The sequence below is a fragment of the Lathamus discolor genome, chromosome 2, assembly GCF_037157495.1.
Source record: "Lathamus discolor isolate bLatDis1 chromosome 2, bLatDis1.hap1, whole genome shotgun sequence".
Taxonomy (NCBI): Eukaryota; Metazoa; Chordata; class Aves; order Psittaciformes; family Psittacidae; genus Lathamus; species Lathamus discolor.
The window spans coordinates 85946813-85970814 of NC_088885.1; the positions used below are offsets into that span (position 1 = coordinate 85946813).

The following is a 24002-nucleotide window of genomic DNA, read 5'->3' on the forward strand; positions in this document are numbered from 1 at the left end:
CAAAGCTACATGTATATCACACATGGGGAAAAAATGTAATCTAACCCTGTTCTGTGTGGTAGAAGATAATGTTTTCAAGTGGGGTAGCTGCCATCTTGCAGGAGCTATAGTGCTTCTTTAAGGAAATGAACTGCTTTAGCTATTATTAAAGCAATTAAAAATCATTCAAACAAATGGAGCACCAGGATGTGACAGATCTAACAAACTGAACTAGAAAATTAGCAGTCGTTTTTGTTAAAGGAAAAATCACTAGTGATATTGACATGCAGGAGTTTGTAGTTGCTTGAAGATTTCTACATCCCATTGAAAGGAATTGGTACTGCTATAGAACTATACTCAGATTTAACAGCATATTGATGTTACTCATTCGCATTGTCATGGCTTTCGTTATCACTTAAAGCTAGACATTTATTTCACACTGACTGAAAGCTTACTATCCAAGACCTCCTCTTAAAATCCTTCAGACAATGCTTTGAATTCCACTGCTATTGATTTTTTTTCAAGGTCATTTTTTGTTTATTTTCTTGGTACCAGGTTCCAGTCCCACTGACAGTGGAAGTTTTGCAGATTGTAGATTTTGTGGATTGTATCTGATGTTGACCTTCTAGATTAAACCCTTAAGGTAAGGGTTAAAGAGGTGAAAGGAAGAAACAGCATGTTCTGATTGTATTCAGGTACTGAATGTTCCTAGATGGAAAATTAAGATGCTGCCTTTCCAACACACAGCTCAGCAGCAGGCATTGTAATGGTAGTAGAAGAGTGAAGTGGTTTCTTCCTCTCAGGCCAGTTTCGGACAGTTTCTCAGTGGAAAAACTAAATTTCTCTAAGTTCATTTAAACAGACATGCACCCTGAACCCCTTTTCAATAACTTTGTTCCTTGAGAGGGTGACTGAGCATTGGAATAGGTTGCTCAAAGAGGCTATGGAGTCTCCTTCCCTGGAGATACTCAAGAGATGTCTGGATGCAATCCTGAGCAATGTGCTCTAGGCAACCCTGCCTGAGCAAGGAGGTTGGACTAGATGACGCCCAGTGATCCCTCCCAGCCTCAACCGTTCTGTGATTCTGTCTTTTGTCACATTAAAATCCTAGCTGGACTAAGTTTATTACCTGGTAGGATGTTTCTGACTATTAAAAGTAAGCTGTTAAGTTGAAAATGTTCTTTAATTCTGTCTTCTGTTGCTCCTACATGAGCTCTAAATGTAAGATTGCATGCTTAAAAAATTGTTTTCTTTGTTTTCTATGTCTGAATTAAGAGCAATTAAGAAGTTCCAGGATTTACTGGTCTCATTCCTATGACAAGATTTATCTCTAGAAATGCCACTTGCCACTGGCAAATAGGGAGAGGTGTGTCAATAACTTTGGCAGAGTTTGAACTAAAGCAAGTTCCCGGCCAACGCAGCCAGCTCATTCACTCTCCAGCATGGAATCTGGTACTACCAGAGTGTCTTCTTGACCTTCAGCAATGCCCTTTATTGTGCTCAGAGTTTTCCAAGGAATGGCCTGTTGAAATGGCCAAGAACAGTCACAGCAGTGCTGACATTGCTTCATTGCACTGACATCCTCTATTCCTAGTACAGTGTCACATTCTTTTTCCAGTTCTGCTCCATCTTTTATCTGCTGGGAGATGGAGGAGCTACAGCAGTGCCACAGCTGACTCGTGTCTCTGCAGCTGAAACACTGCAGTACAAGCTTATGGTCATGACATTCTCAGTATGGAAATGTGTTACTGTCATGGGAACATGCATGGGGATGCACTTCAGCACTTGACTAATACACAGAAGACTTGGTCCTCTCTCCCTTTTGCACCAAAGCTTTTGCTGGCCATTTTGCAAATGCTTAAAGCCTACCCTACTCCATTCCTTATTTTAGAGTTTCCTTTCAATTGTTTCACCATTTAAGTACTGCTTGCTTTATGTCAGTTTTCACAGCTCTCATTTTTCCACAGTTTAGTGGCTAGATATTAAGAGGGCTAATGCTGCAGTTGCTGCCTGTGAGAAGGTTGTCACTGATGTTCACTAAGAGCTAATAAGTGATAACAAGGTTGAAGCCTAATAAATGAACCAGCAGTTGAAGAATTATTGACTATTTCTAGATCTTCCGAGTTTATAGAAAAGGTGAAATACTTAAATCTTCATTTTGTGATCAGAAGAAGACATGAAAGGAAATTTACTCTCTGACAGCAATGTAATGTACAACAATATACATAAGAGATGGTGGATATCTTTCTTAAATAATTTTCTTTTATGGCTAACACATGCACTAAATCAAAGATGAATGAGGGGCTGGTGTGATTAATCAGGCCATATGCTGCAATACAATGACAGAGAATGTAAGAACAGTGAATGTCAATCAGTTGCTATTAAATATAATGGCCAGTGATTTACCACCTCATTAAATGATCAAGACACCCAATTCATTTGTATGTGAATAGCAAAACAAATAGTCATTAAAATTTCCTGATAGGGCATTGAGTTCTTCCTTCAAACTTGCATTAATTTTACCTGTATAGGAAGAGGAAAAGATTAGCAGAGTGGAAGCTATCTCATGGGGTGTATCAAGGCACAGTCTAATACATGGGGACAAGAAAGTTGTTTTCCAAAGGTAGCGTTTGTAGGTATGTGTATGAATTTTTGTGTGCCTGTATGTACTGCATATCATCATGATATGGTATCAAGGGAACATATTCCTTTTTACTTAATTTGTTGTCGTACCTGGATTTCTTTGAGGTTGTTCCGTACTTACTGTACACAGTACTTAGAGGTTCAACAGTGCCATCCTGTGGGTGATCTTAAAGGTTTGAAAGCTATGGCAGGTAAATAAATGACCTCAACAGGATAAATTTTTGTAGAATATCAGATACAGTATGTCCCCATGCAATCAGCTAGAATATTTCCCTCTGGTAGTCAGTCAAACTAATTATTACTTTCTGTCCAGAAAATTAATAACCTGAATGTATCATAACCAATGAGAAAGTATTTTAGGCAAGCTGATGAGCAGTGTGCTTGTTAGTTTTACTCTGTTGCTGAAAAATGTGGTTTTAATCATCTCAGTGTGTTTTTAATCATCTTGGCATTTATTTTCACAGACAATACCAAAATCAAAGGCAGCTATGTAAATTCAAATAAGCATCTCTCTAAAGAAGTATCTGGACATCTTTAAAGAGGCATTGAACTGAAACTCAGACTAGTTAGCTCCTGTGTTTCATAACCAGAAAGCATGAATTCCCAATCAACCTTGAAGATAAAGTTGGATGATTTAAGCAACTGGCCAAAATGCTATTAATTCCAGAAAGATAAGGGCAGGATTAAGGTCTGAAGTCTTGTTGACTGAAGATGGAATTCTGCTCAGAATATTTGGAGAACTTTCTGTTCATGAAGGACAAGGTACAAAATAGCCAAACTGCTCTAATTAGGGGATAAATGACTAACTGCAGATCATACTATTTCATGTATGTCTTTCATTTTGCATGCTAAGCAACCTGCCATGAGAGTGAATGATGTATCTATCTGGAAATGAGCAAGGCAATAAAGGGCAAAATGCTTGGTAGAAGTTTCTGCTCATTTTTCAATTTCCTGTTGGAATGGGGTGCTGGAGGGGCAAGGTGTGTGCTGCCTTTGCCTAGTGGTTCAAGGAGTTGCGTGCAGCTCCAAGTTTTGCATAGGTACCTCTCCAGTTTGCATCCTTGCAGGAATTTCTCCTTTGCTTTCCAAAGCTATCGTCCAGCTATGAGTCGCAGTACATGCCACTGGCTGACTGGTTAAATTAAGAAAACACCAAATTGCAAACTCCACCATTATTCTTTGGTAGTTAAAAATAGCATGATTTGTGGTTCCTAAGTCTTTGAAAAACACATCATGTCACTATTTAAATACTTATATGCCTGTTTGCCAGATCCACTTAAACAGATGTATCGATTCCCATGAGTGTGAAAAGACAAATATGAACCATTCCCATTTAGAAGATTAGTTTAGTGTAGTTTTAATGCATTTAACTTTTTTTTACCTATTTTGACAAAAAAAAAAAAAAATCTTGTAGCCTAACAAAAAGCTTGCATCTGTGTAGTTCTGCCTTTTTTAAAGGAGGCTAACCTGTTGTAAATGTTTGAAATGTTGGCATAATGGGAATCTAGAGACTCTGCCTGTATCCTGATTTACAATATATAGATGGGGTTTGGATAAATCAGATATATCGGGAAAATAATCTCTTACAATATTTAACTGAAGGCAGAAAGGGTAATGGCATACCAAAGCTTAACCTCTGCACAGAAGAGATTTCTTCGTAGTCGTGATCAGTTTAAGTTGAGCCCTGGAGCATCAACATTCATATAACTTTTGCGCATTTCTATCTGAACTGATATGAATGGGTTTGTGTCATGTAAGTGTCTAATTCTGGTTTTGAACCTCATGAAACTCTTGATCTTGATTTTGCCTTATTTTTATTGTATTTATTTATGTTGCCTCCTAACTCAGAAGGTTCTACATTTCGTTCAATAGTATTTTAAAGGTATCTGCAATTATTAGTTTTAAATGTATGTCTTCTGCTTTCTTCAAATGTCACATTCTACTTATATTACAAAGAAGATAAATGGGAATGATATTCTCCACTGTTTAGTATCCTGTATGCAAATAGTTCCTAGCTCTTTCCTCATACAGAAGTTTCTCCATGCTCTCTCAGTTGGGTTTTTTTTCCCATCTTTATTTCTGTTCTAATTCTTTACTTATGGTGTTCCTGGACTGAAAACAACGGCCAGGAGAATGTGCCACACTCTTCCCTGCATTTGGGACCACTCATAACAGCTGTGAATCTGCGTAATCGATCTGTGTGTACATTCATAGCCTCTGCACCTATGTGTGTGCATTCACTGCATAGATAGATACAGTAAGAACTATGAAATTCCCTGTTAACTTAGAGAACTAATTTATTCAGTTTCTCTGTTTTAAATTGAGTTGGATAAATACTCATCTGTCCAATGTATGTTCTGTGGCCTGTAGGAGATTTCACAGTAATTCGAGTGTCTCTGGGCTTGACTTTAGAGTATGTCTGTCAGACTTCAGTTCAACTAATCCATCTGAGGTGAAGGCATAAGAATTTGGTATTATTAATGCCTCATTTCATCTAGTTAATGATCTTTTTAAGTCTTCCATCTTCTTTGTTATTTACTTGTAATGCCAGATAAAAGTCTTATTTAAGTGAAGTATTATGGAACAGCAGAAATCTTTATTTCATTTTAAATTCAATTAATTAATCCAGTAAAGAGTCTGATGTTAAACAAGTGCATTTCTTAGTAGCATTGCACATGTAAAATTAGGGTAGGTTCTTTGAGCACTCAGATCTTAACAAACAGATGTGTTCTTTTTCTCCATATGTTATAATAAAATAAGAATTTGCTGTGAAAGTATTGACACACTCACTAAGCAGTCTTGGCAAACATGCCATTTGTATTCCTTACACAATATCAGCTGTGGCTATTACTTAACTTTAAATAAATGTGTGCATTAAATTGCTGTAAAGCACATACATATATATATATAAACAAAACCAGTTTTTCTCAAAAAGTAATATGTTTTTTGGCTTTCTTGTTTAATGATGGCTAGACAAAGGAATGCTGCATCTTCAAAACAACATCTGTCAAACCGATTTTCATCAGATTAAGTATATCCTCAAAGCAACCGTAACAGCTTACAAAATGCTAGAAATGTAGGTTGTGCTTTGCATAAAGCACCGATAGAATTTAAAGCACTTGAAGTGTTTTACAAACATAGTGATGCTAGCCTGTGCGTATTCTCCATTTTTGTTTCTATTTTCAGTAGGTTCTTGGGGAAGATAATGAGTGATGTTGCAACACTGCTATGCCAGTAGATGTTCCAGAGTGCAATTACAGAGTTATGATCCTGGAAGCTAATCTGGGTCTGCAAAAGCCAGTGGTTTGAGGGGCTGGCAGTGGAAGTTAAATTTATTGCAAAGAAGTTCATCTGTAGAGAGATTTCTCTCGTTAAGAGTGAAATTAAAGTGTGAATCAGTGACTGATTATCCAGGCCTTTCTCTGATCCATTGAATTCCTCCTCATTAGTATAGATGTGTGACTCTGTATGCTCTGGTCTGATTCTGGTTCTATAGATCATCAAAGATAATTGGTAATATTAAATTTTTAAAGATCTTTTCTGGGACAGTGTAATCTGATAAAAAGGGGGGGGAAGCCAGTGGTTTTTTATATAGAACATAAATAAAGACACACTTAATCATTCACATTTCTATCAGCTTTCCATCTTTCTTTTCCCTTGCTAGGGAATAATTAAGGCATGAAAATGAGCTTCCTAATAGGCTGATGTGTCTTCCATAAGAGTGAAGCATTTTGCCTTTGTAATCACTTGAGAGGTGAAGTCTCATTACAGTGTGTGCCTGCAGCTGAGTGTGGGAACTGAAGTCAGCCAGAAATGAATGATGGGATTTCTGTAAAAGATTTTTGTGGATGGAGGGTAGGGGTGCTTGAGCTGGAAGCCAAGTCAACATTACCATTAGTTCTTACATTTTGGAAATCTAGCATAAAGCAAGAAAAGTCTAGTCAAAAATCCACCAAGAAGACAAGTAAGGGTGAAAGTCAAGGACCAATCTGTTCCAGCTGCATCTGGATGTAGATACAGTTTTGCAACTCTGGTTTCCCCTTACCTACCTGTCTGTGAATTGCCTCTGTGCTTCCTTAAAACGTTCTGCTTGAGCTCTAGGCCACTTAGTGTGAGGTGTCTTGGTGACTACTACACACCCATGGGGCAGTCCTAGTTAGCATCCTGGTCCCAAAACAGTGACTAAAGACAGTCAGAACCAATTGCATATAAACAATGCTAAGTATGTTATTTCATGAAAGAGTTCAAGATAAATGTTTCACACCTGAACATATAGCTTTTGTCCGGAAACCCATATTGCTGATTTGCTAGCTACTTCTACAGCACTACCTGGAACATATAGTTTAACTGAATCTGAAAATGGTCTGTCTAGAATCTACAGCCTAGTTCCTTAGACAAAAGAACATGCTACTAAGTAAAAGGAAGTACAGAAATGTACCAGATATTCTAACTGTATCCAGCTCTGTTGTGTACCTGGGGAACTTCGTACTTCAAGGTTTGGGTCCTTTGAATGTTAATGGCATGACATTTCAAACAGGAGACCAGAGTTTCTGGGAAAATGTATGCAATTTGCAGCTGGGAAAGCTGTTTTTGAAGCAGCCATTATGCAAGAGATTCCTTCCAGTTTTCATTTTAGGCCAAAACCAGGGAGCATTTAACTTGTTCTTAAAGCAAGAAGTATGAAACACACTGCAGATAACACAGTGTGGTGATGGGCAGACAAGCCGTAGCACGTTCAGCAAATACAGGCTCTCTGGGAAATGTTGATTTGAATTTCATGCATCATCTGAGCATAGTGAACACTGAAAGGTCGTGGTAAGAATATAAGAAAAAAATCCATCTGATTTGAATTTCACGCTATCCAATATTGTTGTTGATGCACTGTCAAAGAAATAACTGTTTCTGTGAGTGTGACTAAAGCCAGATTCCGTGCAGAAAGTAGTTGAAGAATAACTTGTCACACTTTCTTTTTTTTTTTTTTTTTCATTTACTGTTAATTTCCTTTATAATGTCATGGTGTTAGTTTATGAATGGTACCTTGAGCCACTGCAGTACATCTGTGTTTCCCCAGTCAGTTGTTTCTCTGAGTTTGTTACTCAGCATCCAGGAAATCTCATGCAGATGGTAACGTACTAATTAGCTTAGTACAGTTTGGATAAAATGAAAGTGTTTTGCTGTTGATCTTCACTTGTTAGTAATTTATACTAACAGAAAATTGGATTGAAGATGTCTAATATAGCTATCAAAATATTCTTTCTTATAACAGGAAATGTTACTGGTGCTCTTTAATGGAGGTATTTCAGAGCAGAACGTCCTTTTCTCCCTTTTCCTAATTCTGTCTTTCTGACTTTAAAAAATCTCTAGAAGGGATGATGAGTGTTTTAAAGTAAACAGGGTGTTCAGAGACTGTGTAGCAATACTGTGACTTAAACAGGGCTCAGGCAATATTTATTAGACCATTATATCAAGTTCTAATACTGTGCTGCTCGTTACCTTAACATCACATAACATCATATTAATAAATCTTTACAAGCTGTGTAGTTGTAAAGTGCATCATAATAATCAGTATCATTCCTCTAATAAATCATTTGATTTGTGTTTGCTTTGTGTTGTTCCAACCTGATTAGCTATAACATTACAGGGCAGGGACCCTTCTGATGGTGCAAGTTAATGAGCCACCTGCTTAGAGTCCTCAGTTACGGACATGCTCAAAGGGAGGCACAGCATCACCTCTGCACTCTCCTTCCCTTTGCAATGACTCAGATTACGTGGTTTTCTTACAGAAGTATTACCTCTGTTGTGGAGGTTTTCTGGAACTCCTGGTCTTGATCCTTCTGCAGACTCCATGCACACATATGGGTTTTCTTGCCCAGGAGACCACTGCAGTTGCTGAGTACTTATAATTTAGACTCTGTGAAAATGCCCACCTGCAGGGCTGGACTGCTAGACTTGGCTTCTCCTTGGCCTTCATGTAGTGTTGGTCAGCTCAGTAGGCTGGTGGCCCAGCGATACTGATTGAATTTGCTAATGGAGTGTCTGTTCCTACTGGCATGGATGAAGGTCTACAAATGAAAAAGCAGGGTGGGCTTTGCTTTATGGTTTTGAGTGTTTGTTATGTTGTAGACTTGATTTTCCTGTGTAATAGAGTAGATAAATACCCGCTTGAAAAATCTATGATACTGGGTGTTGTTTTTTTTTCTGAGACTCAGAATCTTAATCCATTTGATTGACAGATATAAACTTGAATTTTATTTTATCCTCCATCACAGCAGTAAGTTTAGTCCAAGTACAGTTTTCAGTGTTGCAATACAAACACACTGAGCCTAAAGTACTGCTGGCAGCTTATCGATAAAATTTGAGGATTAAGAAACCAATGCAAACAAAGAAAGACTCTCAGCTTTAAGTAAGGAACAGAGTGTTGCTGGACTAGCCTTTAACTGCTGTCACAATTAACGTGAAGCAATAGCAGCCAAAACCAATAGGACTGTTCTTGCTGCATTAAGAATTATTAAGGCAATGGTCATTTGAAGGGGAAATTTCTCTATTTGAAACATTCATTAATTGTCAAAAATGACACTTTTTTTTCCATTTTATATGTGATGTACTTTTCATTTTCAGCTTCTAAATAATTTATACAAATAATCTCTCTTATTTTTTTTTTTTAGCCCACCTAAGCCAACGGTGTTCATCTCTGGTGTTATTGCTAGGGTAAGATTATCATTAAATATCTTTAAAGGAGAGAAAAATTACTGTAGGCTTTCCAGAATTATCATTGATGAGGACAAAATTAATGTTTTGCTTTCCCCTTTCTCTTTTATCAGAAGAGGCTTTATGTTTTGTTTGTTTGCAAGTCCCTTTGAGCATTCTTTTTGCTTTTGTGTGAAATTGAAATTATTTATTGAGATTACTTCCATTGTTCTGTTCTGAATTTTAGCACTTTAAGTTTATTGGATCTTCTTTTCATACCTAAGCTAGTCATTACTGCATTCATTTCCTGTGAAAGCAATTGCATGTTAAGTCTACAGCTATAGCTTGATCTGTGATGAGGAGTAACATTCCTGCCTGTAAGGATATGTGCTTGAAGATATGTGTTTCAGCTGCCATTTGTGCATTGAGGTACATGGGATTCAAGATGTTATTTCCCGGTTTTCCAGGACCTGGAAATGCATGAGCCAAGTAATTAGCATTAGCTAGCCATTAATTTAATGATCAGTAATTCATGCCTTGTGTGTCGTGACAGGGTTTTTATCGTGGCTTTATATGGTGGCCACCTTTACCATTATAACCTTACATCACTGAGGTGTACAGTGTGGCTTACTGGAACATGCTGTGATTGCATCAGATCACGTAAGTGGAAAGAGCTGATGCCATTTTCCCTAGCCCATAGGGGTAGTAGACAGGCAGTGCTGTTTTTCCTGGACCTCCATCTGCACCAAGGTGGATACCTATTTAGGCATTTACATGCCTAATTACTTGTAACTAATTGTTGCCTTAATGTTTAGTAACTTTGATAGTACTTTAACAGTTGTAGGATAGTGGTATTTTTTTTATGAGTGACTCACGAAATGTCACACATAAAAAACACAGGCTGCCAGTTTAGTGGGCATGCAAAAGATTCAAAATGGGAAGGAAATACTCTCTTAGTTTTGTAACTCAGCTCTTCTTCAGATAATTATCTAACAGAGTACTATATTTATCCTTACTGTGCTGTCAGCTACAAGTTGGTGTATTAACCTATGAAGAGCAAAATTGTTCTATAATTTTCTGAGTCCTAATAGCTCCCAAACATGTATAGAAATTTCTTCTCTAGGTAGCAAATCGAGTAACATGCAACTTTGTTTTCCATCTGCTTTTCACATTTCTAAAAACGTACACACATTTCAACTGGAAAGTACACTTTTAAGAGTAAAATTTTTCCTGGTGTGTTCTTCGAACAGGGTGATAAGGACTTCCCTCCAGCAGCGGCTCAGGTGGCTCATCAGAAACCACATCCTTCTGTGGAAAAGCTTCCTCCCCCACAGCATGTCAAACAGCACATCCACCAGCCTCGCAAGTGAGCTCTCCATCAGAATCCCAGCCAACTTGACAAGAGCGAATAAGTTTTCAAGAGAAGATGAAAACCCTTTAGGATTCACACTGTCAAATCAGTTAAATTGACCTCTAAAATAATATGCTGTTTCTTTTACTTCAATTCTCAAGGGTTAATGAAGACATCGTTTTTTGTTATCCCAGATGGAAAATTCTCTATTAAGTGTGTGCTGATTAGGGGTGGGTTTTTTATAAGATTTTTCTTATTGCCAAGATGAAACTTTAGTATGAATAATAAGATTAATGAGCTTAAAACTTGTACTTTTAGGTGTGGCATCACAGTAGCAGATAGTTAATGCAGCTTTTATGTTAAGCTGGTAAGGAAGAATAGCCCTTTTGTACTGGTATCTTTAATATCTGGAGGGAGTCTGTGTATGTTAAGACAGAAATTGGTGGTTGTCTTGCTTATGTATAGCCCTTGCAGTCTTCAGTATGCTATAACATTGCACCCCAGTGGCTGTGCCCTCGGATTGCAACTAGTGAGGTGGTAGACGGGCCCCAAAGCATTCACGAGTCGGCAGAAATCCAACTGAATCTTCCTTACACTCCTTTGCACTCGCACAGCCCTGCTGAGGTTCTTCCATTTGGAGGTGTGTGGGTATGGAGAGGGGTGAGACATCAGAGTTGCAAGAACACTGCTGCTGTTGGTAACTGATACGTGATCTCATGGGTCCCATTGAGGGCTGCATTTTTATGAGGTAATGATTATTAATGATAAATAACAAGCTGAAGGAGCTGAGGACCCTCTGGAATGAAACTTAAACTGATGGAAAATCAGTATTCTTTTTTGACTTACAATTTGAGATCACTTTTTGAGATCAAGAGATACCATTAGTAAATGTGTTACATTTTATGACCCAACCTCTGTTGTTCATCGTGGTATTTTTAAGAACAGTAGTGATAAGAGAGAATAAAAGTTACTTTTCAAATAGAGTGATCAGATTAGTTTTGGCCACATAGTTAAATCTTTTGGTTACAGAGTTCAAAATCACTTAGTTCTGTTGTTTTCCTTCTGCAGCTCATATCTGTAAAACCCAGGAAAATAATTTTTTAAACATTTTATCTACTTTTTTTCAAGTGTTCTTTTGGTTTTAGCTGACTATAAATACCATAGAGTATGGTAGTGCCCTCTAGGTTTCTGAATTTTCTAGTAATTTGAAAAGTGTGTACCAGAGTGTGCTGCAAACATTCATCTGGCAAATCAATGAAAACTTGGGGTCACCTTGGCCTTTACTAGTTTGTTTATGTTTAAAATCAAATAGTACAGAAAACCAGTGAGGAGAGATTTAAAAATACTCTTTCTATAAAATTTCTGCAGATTAAATAATTATTCCCTGAGCAGCTGTTTTAAAACAACAGCAATCATGTGAAATATGGCCCATTTCACAAGTGGAATAACTCACTTCATGTGGGCGAAAGGGACTTGGCATTTCCATCTCTTCATAGCCTTGAAATGGAAATGATGTTTTGCAAAGTATATGCATGGATATATTTATTCTACACCCAAGGAAGGATGTACAAGCTGTGTGTACAAGCCTTATTACCAATTTAATTAGATAACTGTACTTGCCTTAAGGAATGACTGTTGTTTATAAGAATTATTCTGTATTAGAATATGCATCATTTTAAAAATACGCTTTCTGTTTCTGATGATGGTACGTCTGAGGCCTTATTTGTAGCTGCTCATGAGTGTGTGATTCACACATGAGTAACTCATTCATAAGGATAGTATTGTTGAGCCTTTTGGAATATCTGCATGAGGTAATTTGCTGGCAGAAATGTTTGCAGATTCAGGACTGAAAGTAGTGGCATCTCTATGGTGCAGCCAGTAGCTGCCAGCATGCTGCACCAGCAGTGAAGCAAGTCATTGCAGTTGCTTCGAACTGGTAGCTACTGGCTTGAGAATGAGCTGAACGCGATTCAGCTCTCCTAGTCCTGTGCCTACATCTGAGGTAGTGTCTAGACTCCAGCTATAGTCAATGGTGATGTAGTCAAGACAGTCAGTAGAGTTTAGGTATGGCATCTTGAACCAAATGGAAGTGTCTTTGAAGATGAGCTGGATCATTCTTGACTGTGTTGACTGCAGTGGAAAACTAAATATACCTCAGTGTAAAAGCGCACAACTAGATGTGGCTGGGTACCTCTACTCTGTGTCTACCAATAGCTGGTAGAAGTGCTTCTGAAAACAACACATTTCCATTCTAATACTAAAGTTATGAATGTGGATGCCTTTGGATTACAAACTACTGCTCCTGGATGTTAATACAATATATACACCATGTATAGAGAATACTCAAATTTTGTCTTTAGTTACTTAAAGGGATATGTACGTTTGTACAATATAATATGGCTTTCAAGATAGCTTTAGTGGCTTTTAGAGTGCAGGAATTCCTATATGGTTAGACAATGTCTCTGTATGAAAGCATATTATATATTGTTGGAGGTATCCATGTTTATAGGTAGGTGTCCTTACCAAAGCATTACCTTTCCCAAAATAAAGAATCGTATCTGGTCATCTGGATTGCTTTCTTATGGTTATTGGTACTTTTAAAATGTTACAATAACATACAAGCACGGGAGATGTTCAGATGTTACCTTGAAATGATTGCAAAAGAAATTTTCTGTAATTGTCAATGTGGCAATAATAAAGCATGAAGTTGTACATTGGGCTTCTTTTTTCCGTAAGTACGATGTAAAGCAGCAGGGTGCAGTTTTGTGGGGTTTACGAGATTTTATTACAGAATGGTCAATGACTAATCAACATTTTATAGATAGTGAAATTTATTAGGAAGTTTTATGACACAGTGGATGAGCTGTTTTGGGTAGTCCAGTCTCATTTAAAATAAAAACTAGATGCTACCAGCTAGAATGGGGATTGCTGTTTTCCACTGTGAAATTGGAGATCCTCACTTATCTTTATGAAGCTATTGAATCTAAGCCTGGTAATAAATCAGTCTGATAAAGGAAATGAAATTTGGTGTTTTCCATTGCTTTTCAAGTTGTAATATTCTTTCAGAAAAAAAAATGTAATCAGAAGAGGTAGCAAGCTTCCTATAAAACTGCAATTAACATTGCATAATGCATGCCATAAATGATTCACAAAAGAGTTTGAAGAAATAGCTGCAGTGCTTCTGGAAGGCTGCTGATACTTCAGGTATCCTGTATTTAGTAAATATGTAGTGTGTATATAATAGAGCAAATGTATGTGATACAGTGCAGATATGATAGTTTCACTGCCCTGGGACTGTTGCAGTGTTACACCTTTAGATGCTGCATTCACATAATCATAGAGTCATTTAGGCTGGAAAAGACCTTTAAGATCAAGTGAAACCCTAAACCTGACACTGCTAAGTCCATCCCTAAATCACACCTCCACATCTTTTAAATACTTTTAAGGTATTTAAAAGGACTCACCTTCAGGTGACTCCACCACTTCCCTTGACAGCATGTTCCAGTGCTTGAGAACCCTTTCCATGGAAAAAATTTTCCTTATATCCAGTCTAAATCTCCCCTGGTGCAACTTGAGTCCATTTCTCCTTGTTCTATCACTTGTTACTTAGGAGAAGAGACCAACACCCACCTCACTAGAACCTCCTTTCACATAGTTGTAGAGAGTGGTAAGGTCCCCCTGAGCTTCCTTTTTGTACAACATCATCAAAAAAAAAATTTATTTCATTGAAATTAGGGGAAAATACATGTGCATGATGTCTGGCATGCTGTTGATTGAGCTGTTCATACTTATCCCAAGCTTCATGGCCAACAGTATTGCAGATGTTGTTAGTAATTAGTATTTCCTTCTAGTTTCAATAGTATGGTTTACCCTTTTGTTGTCAGATGTCTTGAAACCTGAGTCTTGCACTTTTATTTGTGGTAATACGATCATCACATGCTCCTGGCTCTTCAGCAAAGTTTTCAAAGCAATCTGTTTCATACAAAGGTGAGGAGGATGGACTGGATGTAGGAATTTTTGTCCCTTTGGAATGACTTCGTTCTGAATACTCATCATCTTCATGGAGGAGGGAGATGTGGGTTTTATAAGCTACTTCTCATGTACCCTTCAGATTTGAGTATATCAAGTTAAAATTAGATTTAAGTCTTGGCCAATGGCTTTAGTTATAGGATTAAGATACATTAATTACATTTTAGAAAATGTGGGAATGTCAGTAAGTGTACAGTTAATTTTACAGGAGGGAGAGATTGCTGGTCAGCTGCTGCAATGACGTAAAGAGTTAAGAAGTCAAATCTGTTTTAATCAAATATCTTTTTCTTCCACACAAACCTCCTTCCTCACAAGAGAAAGACATTTAAATGTAACTGGTTCCAGCTTACATTATCTACTCTGTCAGTAAAAGATGAATGCAGACCATAGTGACTGGAAGAGCCTTGATGAGGAGAAACTGAGTCAAGTCTACATTGGTAAATCTTAATCAGATTTCTTCAGCAGATGGGTAATATAACCCTGCCCTCTAGCTGTAGCCTTTGGTAAGTGCGGTGCATGATCGTATTACATATTTTACATAATACATAATGGTATATTAATAATTGGTAATTACCAAGTGACAGTGTATTAATAATTGGTAATTACTAAGTACCTGATTTGCTTTCCTGAAGAATTTTTCCTTTCATCAGAATTTCTGTACGGCACCGCTGGCGCACACACACTTGTCTTAGGAAGGTGGAGGTTTATGTTTTGCTTGTTGCTGTGTTCTTGGGTCTCCTTCAAGAATGTGCATTTATTGTTTTTCCTCATCCCCTATGAGAAAAAAGACTGCATGTAGTGTATACTGCTTTCTGAGTCTTCTCATAAAATGGTAGCACTAGTATTTAGACAGGGAAGCCCTCCGGAATGGGCTGTATTTTACAAAGCCCTCCCTGAACGAAGAAGTCAATTCTGTTGCAAAACCTCCTTCCCTTCCCATCAGGATCCTGATCTGAGGTGAGAAAAAGAGTACAATGCCTTTTTGTGAGAAAGTAATTCATTACTGCTCGGGGCTGACCGGCATGCATGGATGCTGATGGTTTTTTGCAAAGCACACTCCCAGTGCTGCCAGGGACAAAACTGAAACACGGCTACTAAAGCCATTGCAAGCATGGATCTTGTAAGCGACCTTGAAAGAAGCCCTGTAATATAATCTCTCTGGCCCAGCTTGCGTTGGAGCTATTTTTAGAAACGTGGAGAGGCTGGCATTCTGTAGGTCACTCCTGGCTTTAGCGAAAGAAAAGCATTTGTAATCCACAGTGATTTTAAGGATTATAAAAACTGTTCAGCTGCTAACGAGCTGTGAGCTCTCTGTAGCCAACAGTAAGGACATGTGTGCTACCCTTGGTGCATTCTAACGTTGTTGGGACTAATGCTTGTTCAGCAAAGTGTCGTTTGTCGTTCTTTCTGGCTGACAAATAAGCGGTGGGTTACGAAGGTATGCGGAATAACTTCTTAGAAGCTGTTTTTGGTGGGCTGTCTCAGGTGTCAATGGGTATCTGATACCACCTTAAGGATAATCGCTTTCTTACATAGGGAGGAGCACAGCAACTAACCTGGCTTCCCTCTTAAACCAGCACCTCTCGAAATATAGAGCAGCAGATTTAGCTTAAATGAAAAGCAAAAGTTAACTACTAATGTGTGCAAGCTTCCCGCAACTTGAAATAACTAGAACCTCACCATGTTTCAGACATGACTGGAACCACATATACATTCAATTCCACTCTTGAGTAAAATTGTACCAGCATGCAACTGTTTGGGCTGGAAGGAAGAGAGATGTCAGTTTTCTCCCTGTTTTACACTTACTTGTGAACCTACTGTATTTATCTGATCGCTTTGTTTGGTATTTAAAAGACATCTGTATTTCTAAAGTCATGTACACCTAATCATTTAATTTTTCAAGTGATTGACGTGTCACTCTGCAGTAAGTTAACCTTCGCTTACGTTCTGCTGACCTCATGGTTTATTTCTTTAAAAAGCTATTCTAATCCATGATTGTTTCTCTGCATTCAGAGCAGGTTTTCAGAAACAGCAGCCATGGACAGCAGATTGCTGCTGAGACTCCTAATGCCCATCAAGGTCAAGGAGCAAACGGAGAGCCCACAGAAGCAGTACATGATGAAGGGAGGTGAGCCTTCAGCTAGTCCCAACCTAGCAGAACAGAGCAGACATACAGACCTTTTTCACCTCTCTCTGATGTCCTGGTGTGTGTTACTGAGGTATCACAGAAGTGTGGGCTGAGTAGAGCTCTGGTTCTCAGCTCCAAGCCACTGCTCCAAGCAGGTCTGTCCCCAGTGGCAGGGTGGGTAGGCTGGGTGACAAAGTGATGGGGAACTTTAAGGATGCTTAAGGCGTTGTAGCTTTGCTTCTTGGAAGACTAGCAGACTGGGGCACGTGCTGGTGCAGTGTTGTGCACTTCATTTTATTTTGTGATGTATTTAAATCTGCAGCGAACAGGAGCTGTGACTAAAGCAGTAAACCCTCAAGTATTAAAACTAGAATAGTAAGTGGATCAGCACAGAATTGGGTTCAGTTGTGCTCTATAAAACTGTTGTTAGAAGATGATGAGAGAAAAGAAACTGAGCTGTTATCGCATTTCAGAACTGGATACTGACCATTTCTTATGCTGTTCAGTGACCTCAATTTCCACTGCCTAATTGTATACTGAAAGTACAATTCATTGATTTGTAAATTTATACAGCCTTGAATCTTTTTGCATGGGAGAGACCTTCAGATGAGGCAAATCTGCAAATGAAATGTATTTTGACAAATCCCGGTTCTTTTAACCTACAAAGTTCAGCATAAAGAAATATGTATTATCTCTTCTTGCTGCAAAGGCCAGCACTGGGTGTATGCTTATGTAGAACTTGGAATCGAGACATAGTCCAGTTGAACTGAGACCTAATTAATATTCTAGTGTGTGTGTGCCTACAAAGAGAGAGCACAGTCAGTTGTAGAAACTAAGATATAACATTTTATTCATCCCAGAAGCATTAAGCAATGTGAGATCGGATTCCTTGGAACACGTAGTTTAGCTAAACACCTTTAACATCCTCTTTGCAGGCAGCTTTTCGCTGTGTAAAATCTTTTTGTGCTAATTCCTTACCTAATTCCTGCTCGCTGGATAAAAGATAATGAATATCAAATGCAAAAATTCTCTTTTAGGGCCTGATTTATCACCCAGAACATAATAAACATTAGCCTACTGCTGATGTAAGAATTTTGACAGCTGGAGGGGTCTGGAATGAAAGGCTGAAGCCTTAAATAAGCTTTTCAACTGAGCTTATTATAGTCCATTTGTTAAACACACAGCCTTCCTTTTCACTGTGCCAAATAGCTCCTACAACATACACACTGGAAACCTATACTTCATAGTATGAGAGCTCTACTTTGCATGCTAATTGCTGGTTCACCATTAGCTAATTGTTTCTAAGATAAATATTTATAGAAAGTATAGAGGGGGATCTGACTATTTATTATGATTCATAGTATTCCTCTCTTTTAGTTTTGTACGTTTACTCTGTTTATAAGTGCAGTTTTTTTCTGGCTGCCATTTTGCAAGGTATGCATAACTCTCTGATGGTCAGTCCTTTGCAACAGGTATTAATTTGCTCAGTGGGAGCAGGTTAAAAGGCAGACTATTCAAAGGCAGAAACTACAAGTTGAACATATAGAAAATGGTACCAATGGTATCTGAATAGATATCTCCTGGGAGATTAAGGATTCCTACAGATGTAGCTTCCTTGAAGGCAGGTTTTTGTACCATCCCATCCCATCCTATCTTTCAAGGAGGATTTCTACTTTGTCTTTACGAGTCCTGTCACCTTCATTCCTTGGTGAGTATCACTGAAGTTAACTTCAGATTTATTTTGCAGGAGTGAAGTGTCAAACTAGATATTTTCCATGAGGTATGGACCTCCAAACATCTTTCTTCTCAAATGGTGTAAGGCATATCAACCTGAAAAATGGTGGAGGAGACTTGCAGGCAGATCCTTTGCCCAATGTGAGTTGTTTCCTCTGCAGAAAAGTGTCAGTGCTAGATGACTATGTCCCATCTCCAGTTCTGCAGTTTGGTGGCTACGAAGGCACTTTTTTAAGGTTGGTTTCTGGGCTTATTTGCTGACTTATAAATGTGTTGTAAAGCCTCGGCTACAGGGAGTGATATGTAGTTTGTTGTGCAAAATATGCCCCCAGCCTGTCATTGTGTAGGCCCCGTGATTTCGAAAACAGGGGGCTGGAATTCAACAGAGCTCTCTGGAAGAAGGAGCATGTGTCTGTGGAGTGCTTCTTATTGGAATAGCAAGTTTAGAAGAAAAGATGGTAAGTGAAAAAATGGTGAGTGAAAACCTGAGTTATTTTGAAAACAATTGAACAAAATGCTTCAGAGTAAATTAGCTTACTAGGTAGGAAGAAGCAAAAAAATCACTATTGTAACACACAGGTCTACATGTACCTCCTTACGTATATGTGTTGTATAATTCAGTATTACCTGGTTTTAATAACTATGGGAATATATCCTAATTTTGCAATTCCTAGTAATGAGTGTACAATTTGTTTCAACAGAAACAAACATAAGCCCTACCACAGCCATTCTCCAAGGGATGGTATAAACCCCATGTTAATTTACAAAAGCAGTCCTAGTGTTTCTGCTCTGCAGTTCCTCCTTCACGTAGTTATTGCTTGCCTATAATCAAACAAGCAGTAGTCATGATATCTGCTCAGCCTGGAGATACTTTTGAAATGCTTTTAATAGCTAGAATCAAGCAGGAACTTCACTCTTGATTTATTGTCCTTTGTGTTCTGAAAATACGAATATTTCTGTGGCTATTTGTAAGGAGCTGAGATTATAGAGTGAAAAGATTAAAGCACAGCACTTCAGGAAGAAGAGAGGTACCAATTACCCTGAAAAGCAATTCTAAATAGCATTAGTGACCTAGCACTGCTATTCTGAAAGGTCTCTAAATAAGGATGGCACCTTTGTATTCCTTATTGGCCACTGCATTTTGATAGCTTATAATATGTACTCAAGTTAAAATGCTAGAGCTGATGTAAATGGAGAATATTACTTTGATAGCATTATAGTTTTAATGGATAATATAAGCTACAAGCAACGAATATGATCCCTGTGTATTTTCAGCCATATTTGCTGGCATTAATAACAACACAGCTGAAGGCTTTTTGCTTTCCATCAGCTGTGCAGCAAAAGCTCTGCAAGTGTAAAAGGAGAAGTGAACTTGGTTTTACTCTGCAAACTTAACAGAAATGCCTCTCAAGAACAAATCTTCTATCTCAGTGCAGCTTGCTGACAGCATCTGCTGGAGTCGGTTGGTGCGTCGCAGCAATGTGATCAGTGCAGATTTGGGGGAGACATTTTCTGTCTTCACAGCCTTTCCCATCAGGAACAACGAGGGAGAAAAGAAAGAGAAGGAAAGATTCTGCAAAAACATCAACTAAGGAGTAGGAGGAGGGACTTGGAAGCAAAACCTGTTGGACTGCAGTCATTCAGAGGCAGCAGTGCAAAACATGAGGGCCTGTCCCATCTGCTGGCATCTCACTTCCCAGTGCTGCCACACTCAAGGGCAGGCTGTCATGCCATGCTGTGGTTGACCACTGTACTGCCCATAGTATTTACTTTTATATTTAGTTCAATAACTTCGTATAAATGAGATGAGAAAGGGTTGTGTTTCCTCCAGCCTGTGACAGGGTTTGGTCTCAACTGCCTGTGGCATCCTGTCGTGGTTTAAGCCCAGCGAGCAACCCAGAACCATGCAGCTGCTTGCTCACTCCCCCCCTTCCTCCCCCTGATCCCCGAGTGATGGGGAGGAGAATTGAAAGAATGTAACTCCCACGGGTTGACATAAGAGCAGTCCAGTAACTAAGGTGTAACACAAACCACTGCAGCTACCACCAATAATAATAATGATAAGGGAAATAACAAGTGAAGAGAATACAACCGCTCACCACCTGCTGACCGATACCCAGCGCAACCCAAGCAGTGATCTAACCCTTTCGGGTAACTGCCCCCCGTTTATACACTGGGCATGATGTGCTGTGGCATGGAATACCTCTTTGGTTAGTTTGGGTCAGGTGTCCTGTCTCTGCTTCCTCCCGGCTTCCCCTCCTCCCTGGCAGAGCATGAGGCTCAGAAAGTCCTTGGTCAGCGTAAACATTACTGAGCAATAACTAAAACCAGCGATGTTATCAGTGCTGTTCCCAGGCTGAAAGTCAAAGCCACAGCACTGCACCAGCTACTAAGAAGGCAAAAAATGACTGCTACTGCTGAACCCGGGACACATCCCCACACACATCATGCTCACTCATGAATCTCTCTTGGTGCCTAGGAAGTTTTTACAATCCCATCGAAACTTCTCCTGCCTCAGCTATGTTTCTAGTCAAGTTCAAAGGGACAAAGACAAGCTGATGCTTGAATACTGCAAGGACTAATTAAAAAGTAATCTTGCCCAGACTAGAAGTGGTGACATATTTGCTATTCTTCTAATGCATTTATCAGTGTGTGCTCAGAGCATCTCATACCCATTTTGCAAACTTTATTGTCACATGTCTGGGTTTGATAACTATGACATGACTGGCATGCCTGCTCTGGCACAGGGGAGAGACCTTCAGGCAATGAGTGAAGGAAATGCTGCTTTCTATTGCTCTTCCCTGGCTATCTGGGGTCTGTGCAAATCCACAATCGTCTAAGAAGATTCATGTGCACACATGAATGTGATTTTTTAATAACTGGTGGAGAATTACCACTGTTAAATTGGAACTTGGCTTTGTTTGACTTGCTGCTGCTGGGTTGATGCCACCACCTCTCCCTCCTCTCTTCTGCCCCAGGTTCATTTAAATTCCTTCTAAGTGTTCTTCCCTGATATGGCTTCCCAGCTGGCACACACTTTCAGAAGAGACCAGCTAATGGGAAATGGCAACACAGGGATTTAATGGCATTTAGACTGCATGTACCTGGCTTTCACTTTCATAACTTCATAAATCTGTTAAATAGCCCACTGTTAAATAGCAAAAGCTGTAACTCTTCAGAAAAGTATGGCATAATGGTAGTGTATGAGGCAAAGCATTTTTAGTCTTGTATTTCTAGGCAAAGCTTTCAGTGTACTTTTTGCTATACAGCAAATACTTATTTACCAAAAGAAATCACTTGGTGTGAAAAACAGGCCAAAGACACTATCAGTTTCCCGTTACTCCAAGAGTTGTGTTTACTTTGGTTTTTCATGTTTTGAAGGATGACACCTTTAACAGTATATTCTATACTGTGAGGAATGCACAAACACTCTCGCACATCTTTGTCTTCTGAAACTGTAGAGGTTCAGCCACCCTCCAGCCATGAGCAGCAGACGATCTATGTTATGGATGTGTTCAGCATCACCATCATTTGAGATCTGCAGTCTTCCATCAGGATTGCCCCAGGCTTCTCTCTGGCCCCTATTGTCCATGCATCTACCATCTGTAAAGAACTTCACTGGGTTTTCCAAAGCCAATAAATGACATGTGATCTGTTTGCTTGATTGACATTGTTTTCATTATGTGGGGTATTTTTTCTATGGGTTTTCCCATCCATCATTTTCGCTCATTACCTGATAACCAAAAGCTGACCTTATGAATTAACTTGGGATTTAGGAATATATTTCTAATTGCTGTGAGACTGATGCACAGAGGAAACAAACAAATCTGGCTGGAACCAACCTTCCAATCTATCCAGCATGTGCCAACACAGGAACCACTGTGGCTTTGATGCTTCTGGAGATGCCCATGTGGTGATACTGGCTCTGTTCTGTTTTCTTCCCTCAGTGTTTTCTTCAGCCATATTCCCCTGTGGTGGTTGTTTCCTTTCTCTCATCCAACCACACATTCTCTTTACTTTGGTCATATCCTAGACGACTGGTGTACAGCAGTCAGCTCTTCACAAGGGCCTAATTTTGTTGCTTTTCCAATTTAACTAATTCTTGCCCTCAGGAAATGCCACTCAATCCTGACAAGTACAGCACACAGCCTATGTCCTGGGAGGACGGGCTTAGGAAGAAAAGAGGCAGAGCTTGCCTGCTGTGTTTACAGATTTTGCCTACCATGTTACAGATTTTCTGCATGTTTTTACTTTCTGGAATAGGTAGACACATCCTGAAGCTGAAACTTTTTTTTAGTGACTAAAAATAGCTACAGTTATGGATGTGCTCCGAATAGTTGAAGAGCATACCTGGAGATAAAGAAGGAATAGAGGTGTCCAAGCAAGCCCCAAACTTGGTGGCTGGGAGGTAGGATGTTTGCCTGCAGTATTTGGTTAAATCCCATGGCTGACTTCTGTTTGAGCTGTGTTTTACAGGAGGCGGCCTTGGGAAGACCTGCAGACAGGGAATTACTGTAATCCAGCCTGGATGTCATGAAAGCATGGATTAATATTTCATCTTCTGCCTCTGACTGTTGTCAGGCTCACTTTGTTCCTGGGCTGGGGCTGTGATCCTCAAAAGACAGCCTTGAATTAAAGATTAAGCCAGTGTTTTACTTGATGGAACGAGAGCAGTTCTCTGCGGAGGGCGGTTCTTACCCAGCTCTACATGCAAGGGTTTAAAGTTTCCCAAACCCAAGCAACAGAGCAAAGCTGCAGTGTGGTGCTGGGGACTATGTGAGGGGAAGGGTCTCTGGCAGTTGTAAGCCGCGTTAATGAAAGTGAGAAGAAAAAAGACTGCTAATTAGCCAATAGTGAGCAAAAGGCACTGAAATGCTGCAGCAGGTGCCATTGACTGCTGTGTCTGAGAGCTCATCAACAACAAGCTGTAGGAGAAAAGCGAGTATCTTACTGTCCTGTTGGGAAAATGAAAGCTGTAAGGAAACCAGAATGGGTCATCAGACAGTTCAGGCCAGAGCCTTCCCCAGGTCAAGGGTACAACCAGTGGCAGGGCAGTGCTCTCCACTGAAAACAATTTAGTTAAGCTACCACTATTCTCTGGGTGGAAACTCTGATTTTAGGATGAATTATTTATATTGCTTTAATCTTAGACTGGTTCTGATTGGTTAAGTCAAGTGAATATTACCACAATTAAAACCGGCCCGCGGGAGGGTGCTCACAGTTGGTCAGCTTAACTTTTCAGTTAAACCAGTTCAACTTTTTATATTTTTGGGTTTGTCTTTAAATACAGACAAGACCTGCCTAGCTCTTCATTGGCCAGTTGACATGCAGTCTAAGTAAGTCCAGTACCTTTATCCTTGGCTTTCTCTGAGCACAACAGCTTAGTCAGTCATGGGAGCCCTAAGACAGTACAGGGTATTTAAGCATCATAAATGGGCACATTGTTAAGCA

General features: G+C 39.2%; 1 protein-coding gene across 1 annotated transcript in view; it reads left to right on the plus strand.

Moving 5' to 3' along the window:
- Positions 1-13372, plus strand: part of DAP (death associated protein) — a 48923-nt gene extending 35551 nt beyond the window's left edge. Inside the window, exons 3-4 of the mRNA XM_065667618.1 lie at positions 9288-9330; positions 10560-13372. Coding sequence (XP_065523690.1) covers positions 9288-9330; positions 10560-10679 — 163 coding nt within the window. The 3' untranslated portion in view covers positions 10680-13372. The remainder of the gene's footprint in view (positions 1-9287; positions 9331-10559) is intronic.
- The last annotated feature ends 10630 nt before the right edge of the window (positions 13373-24002 follow it).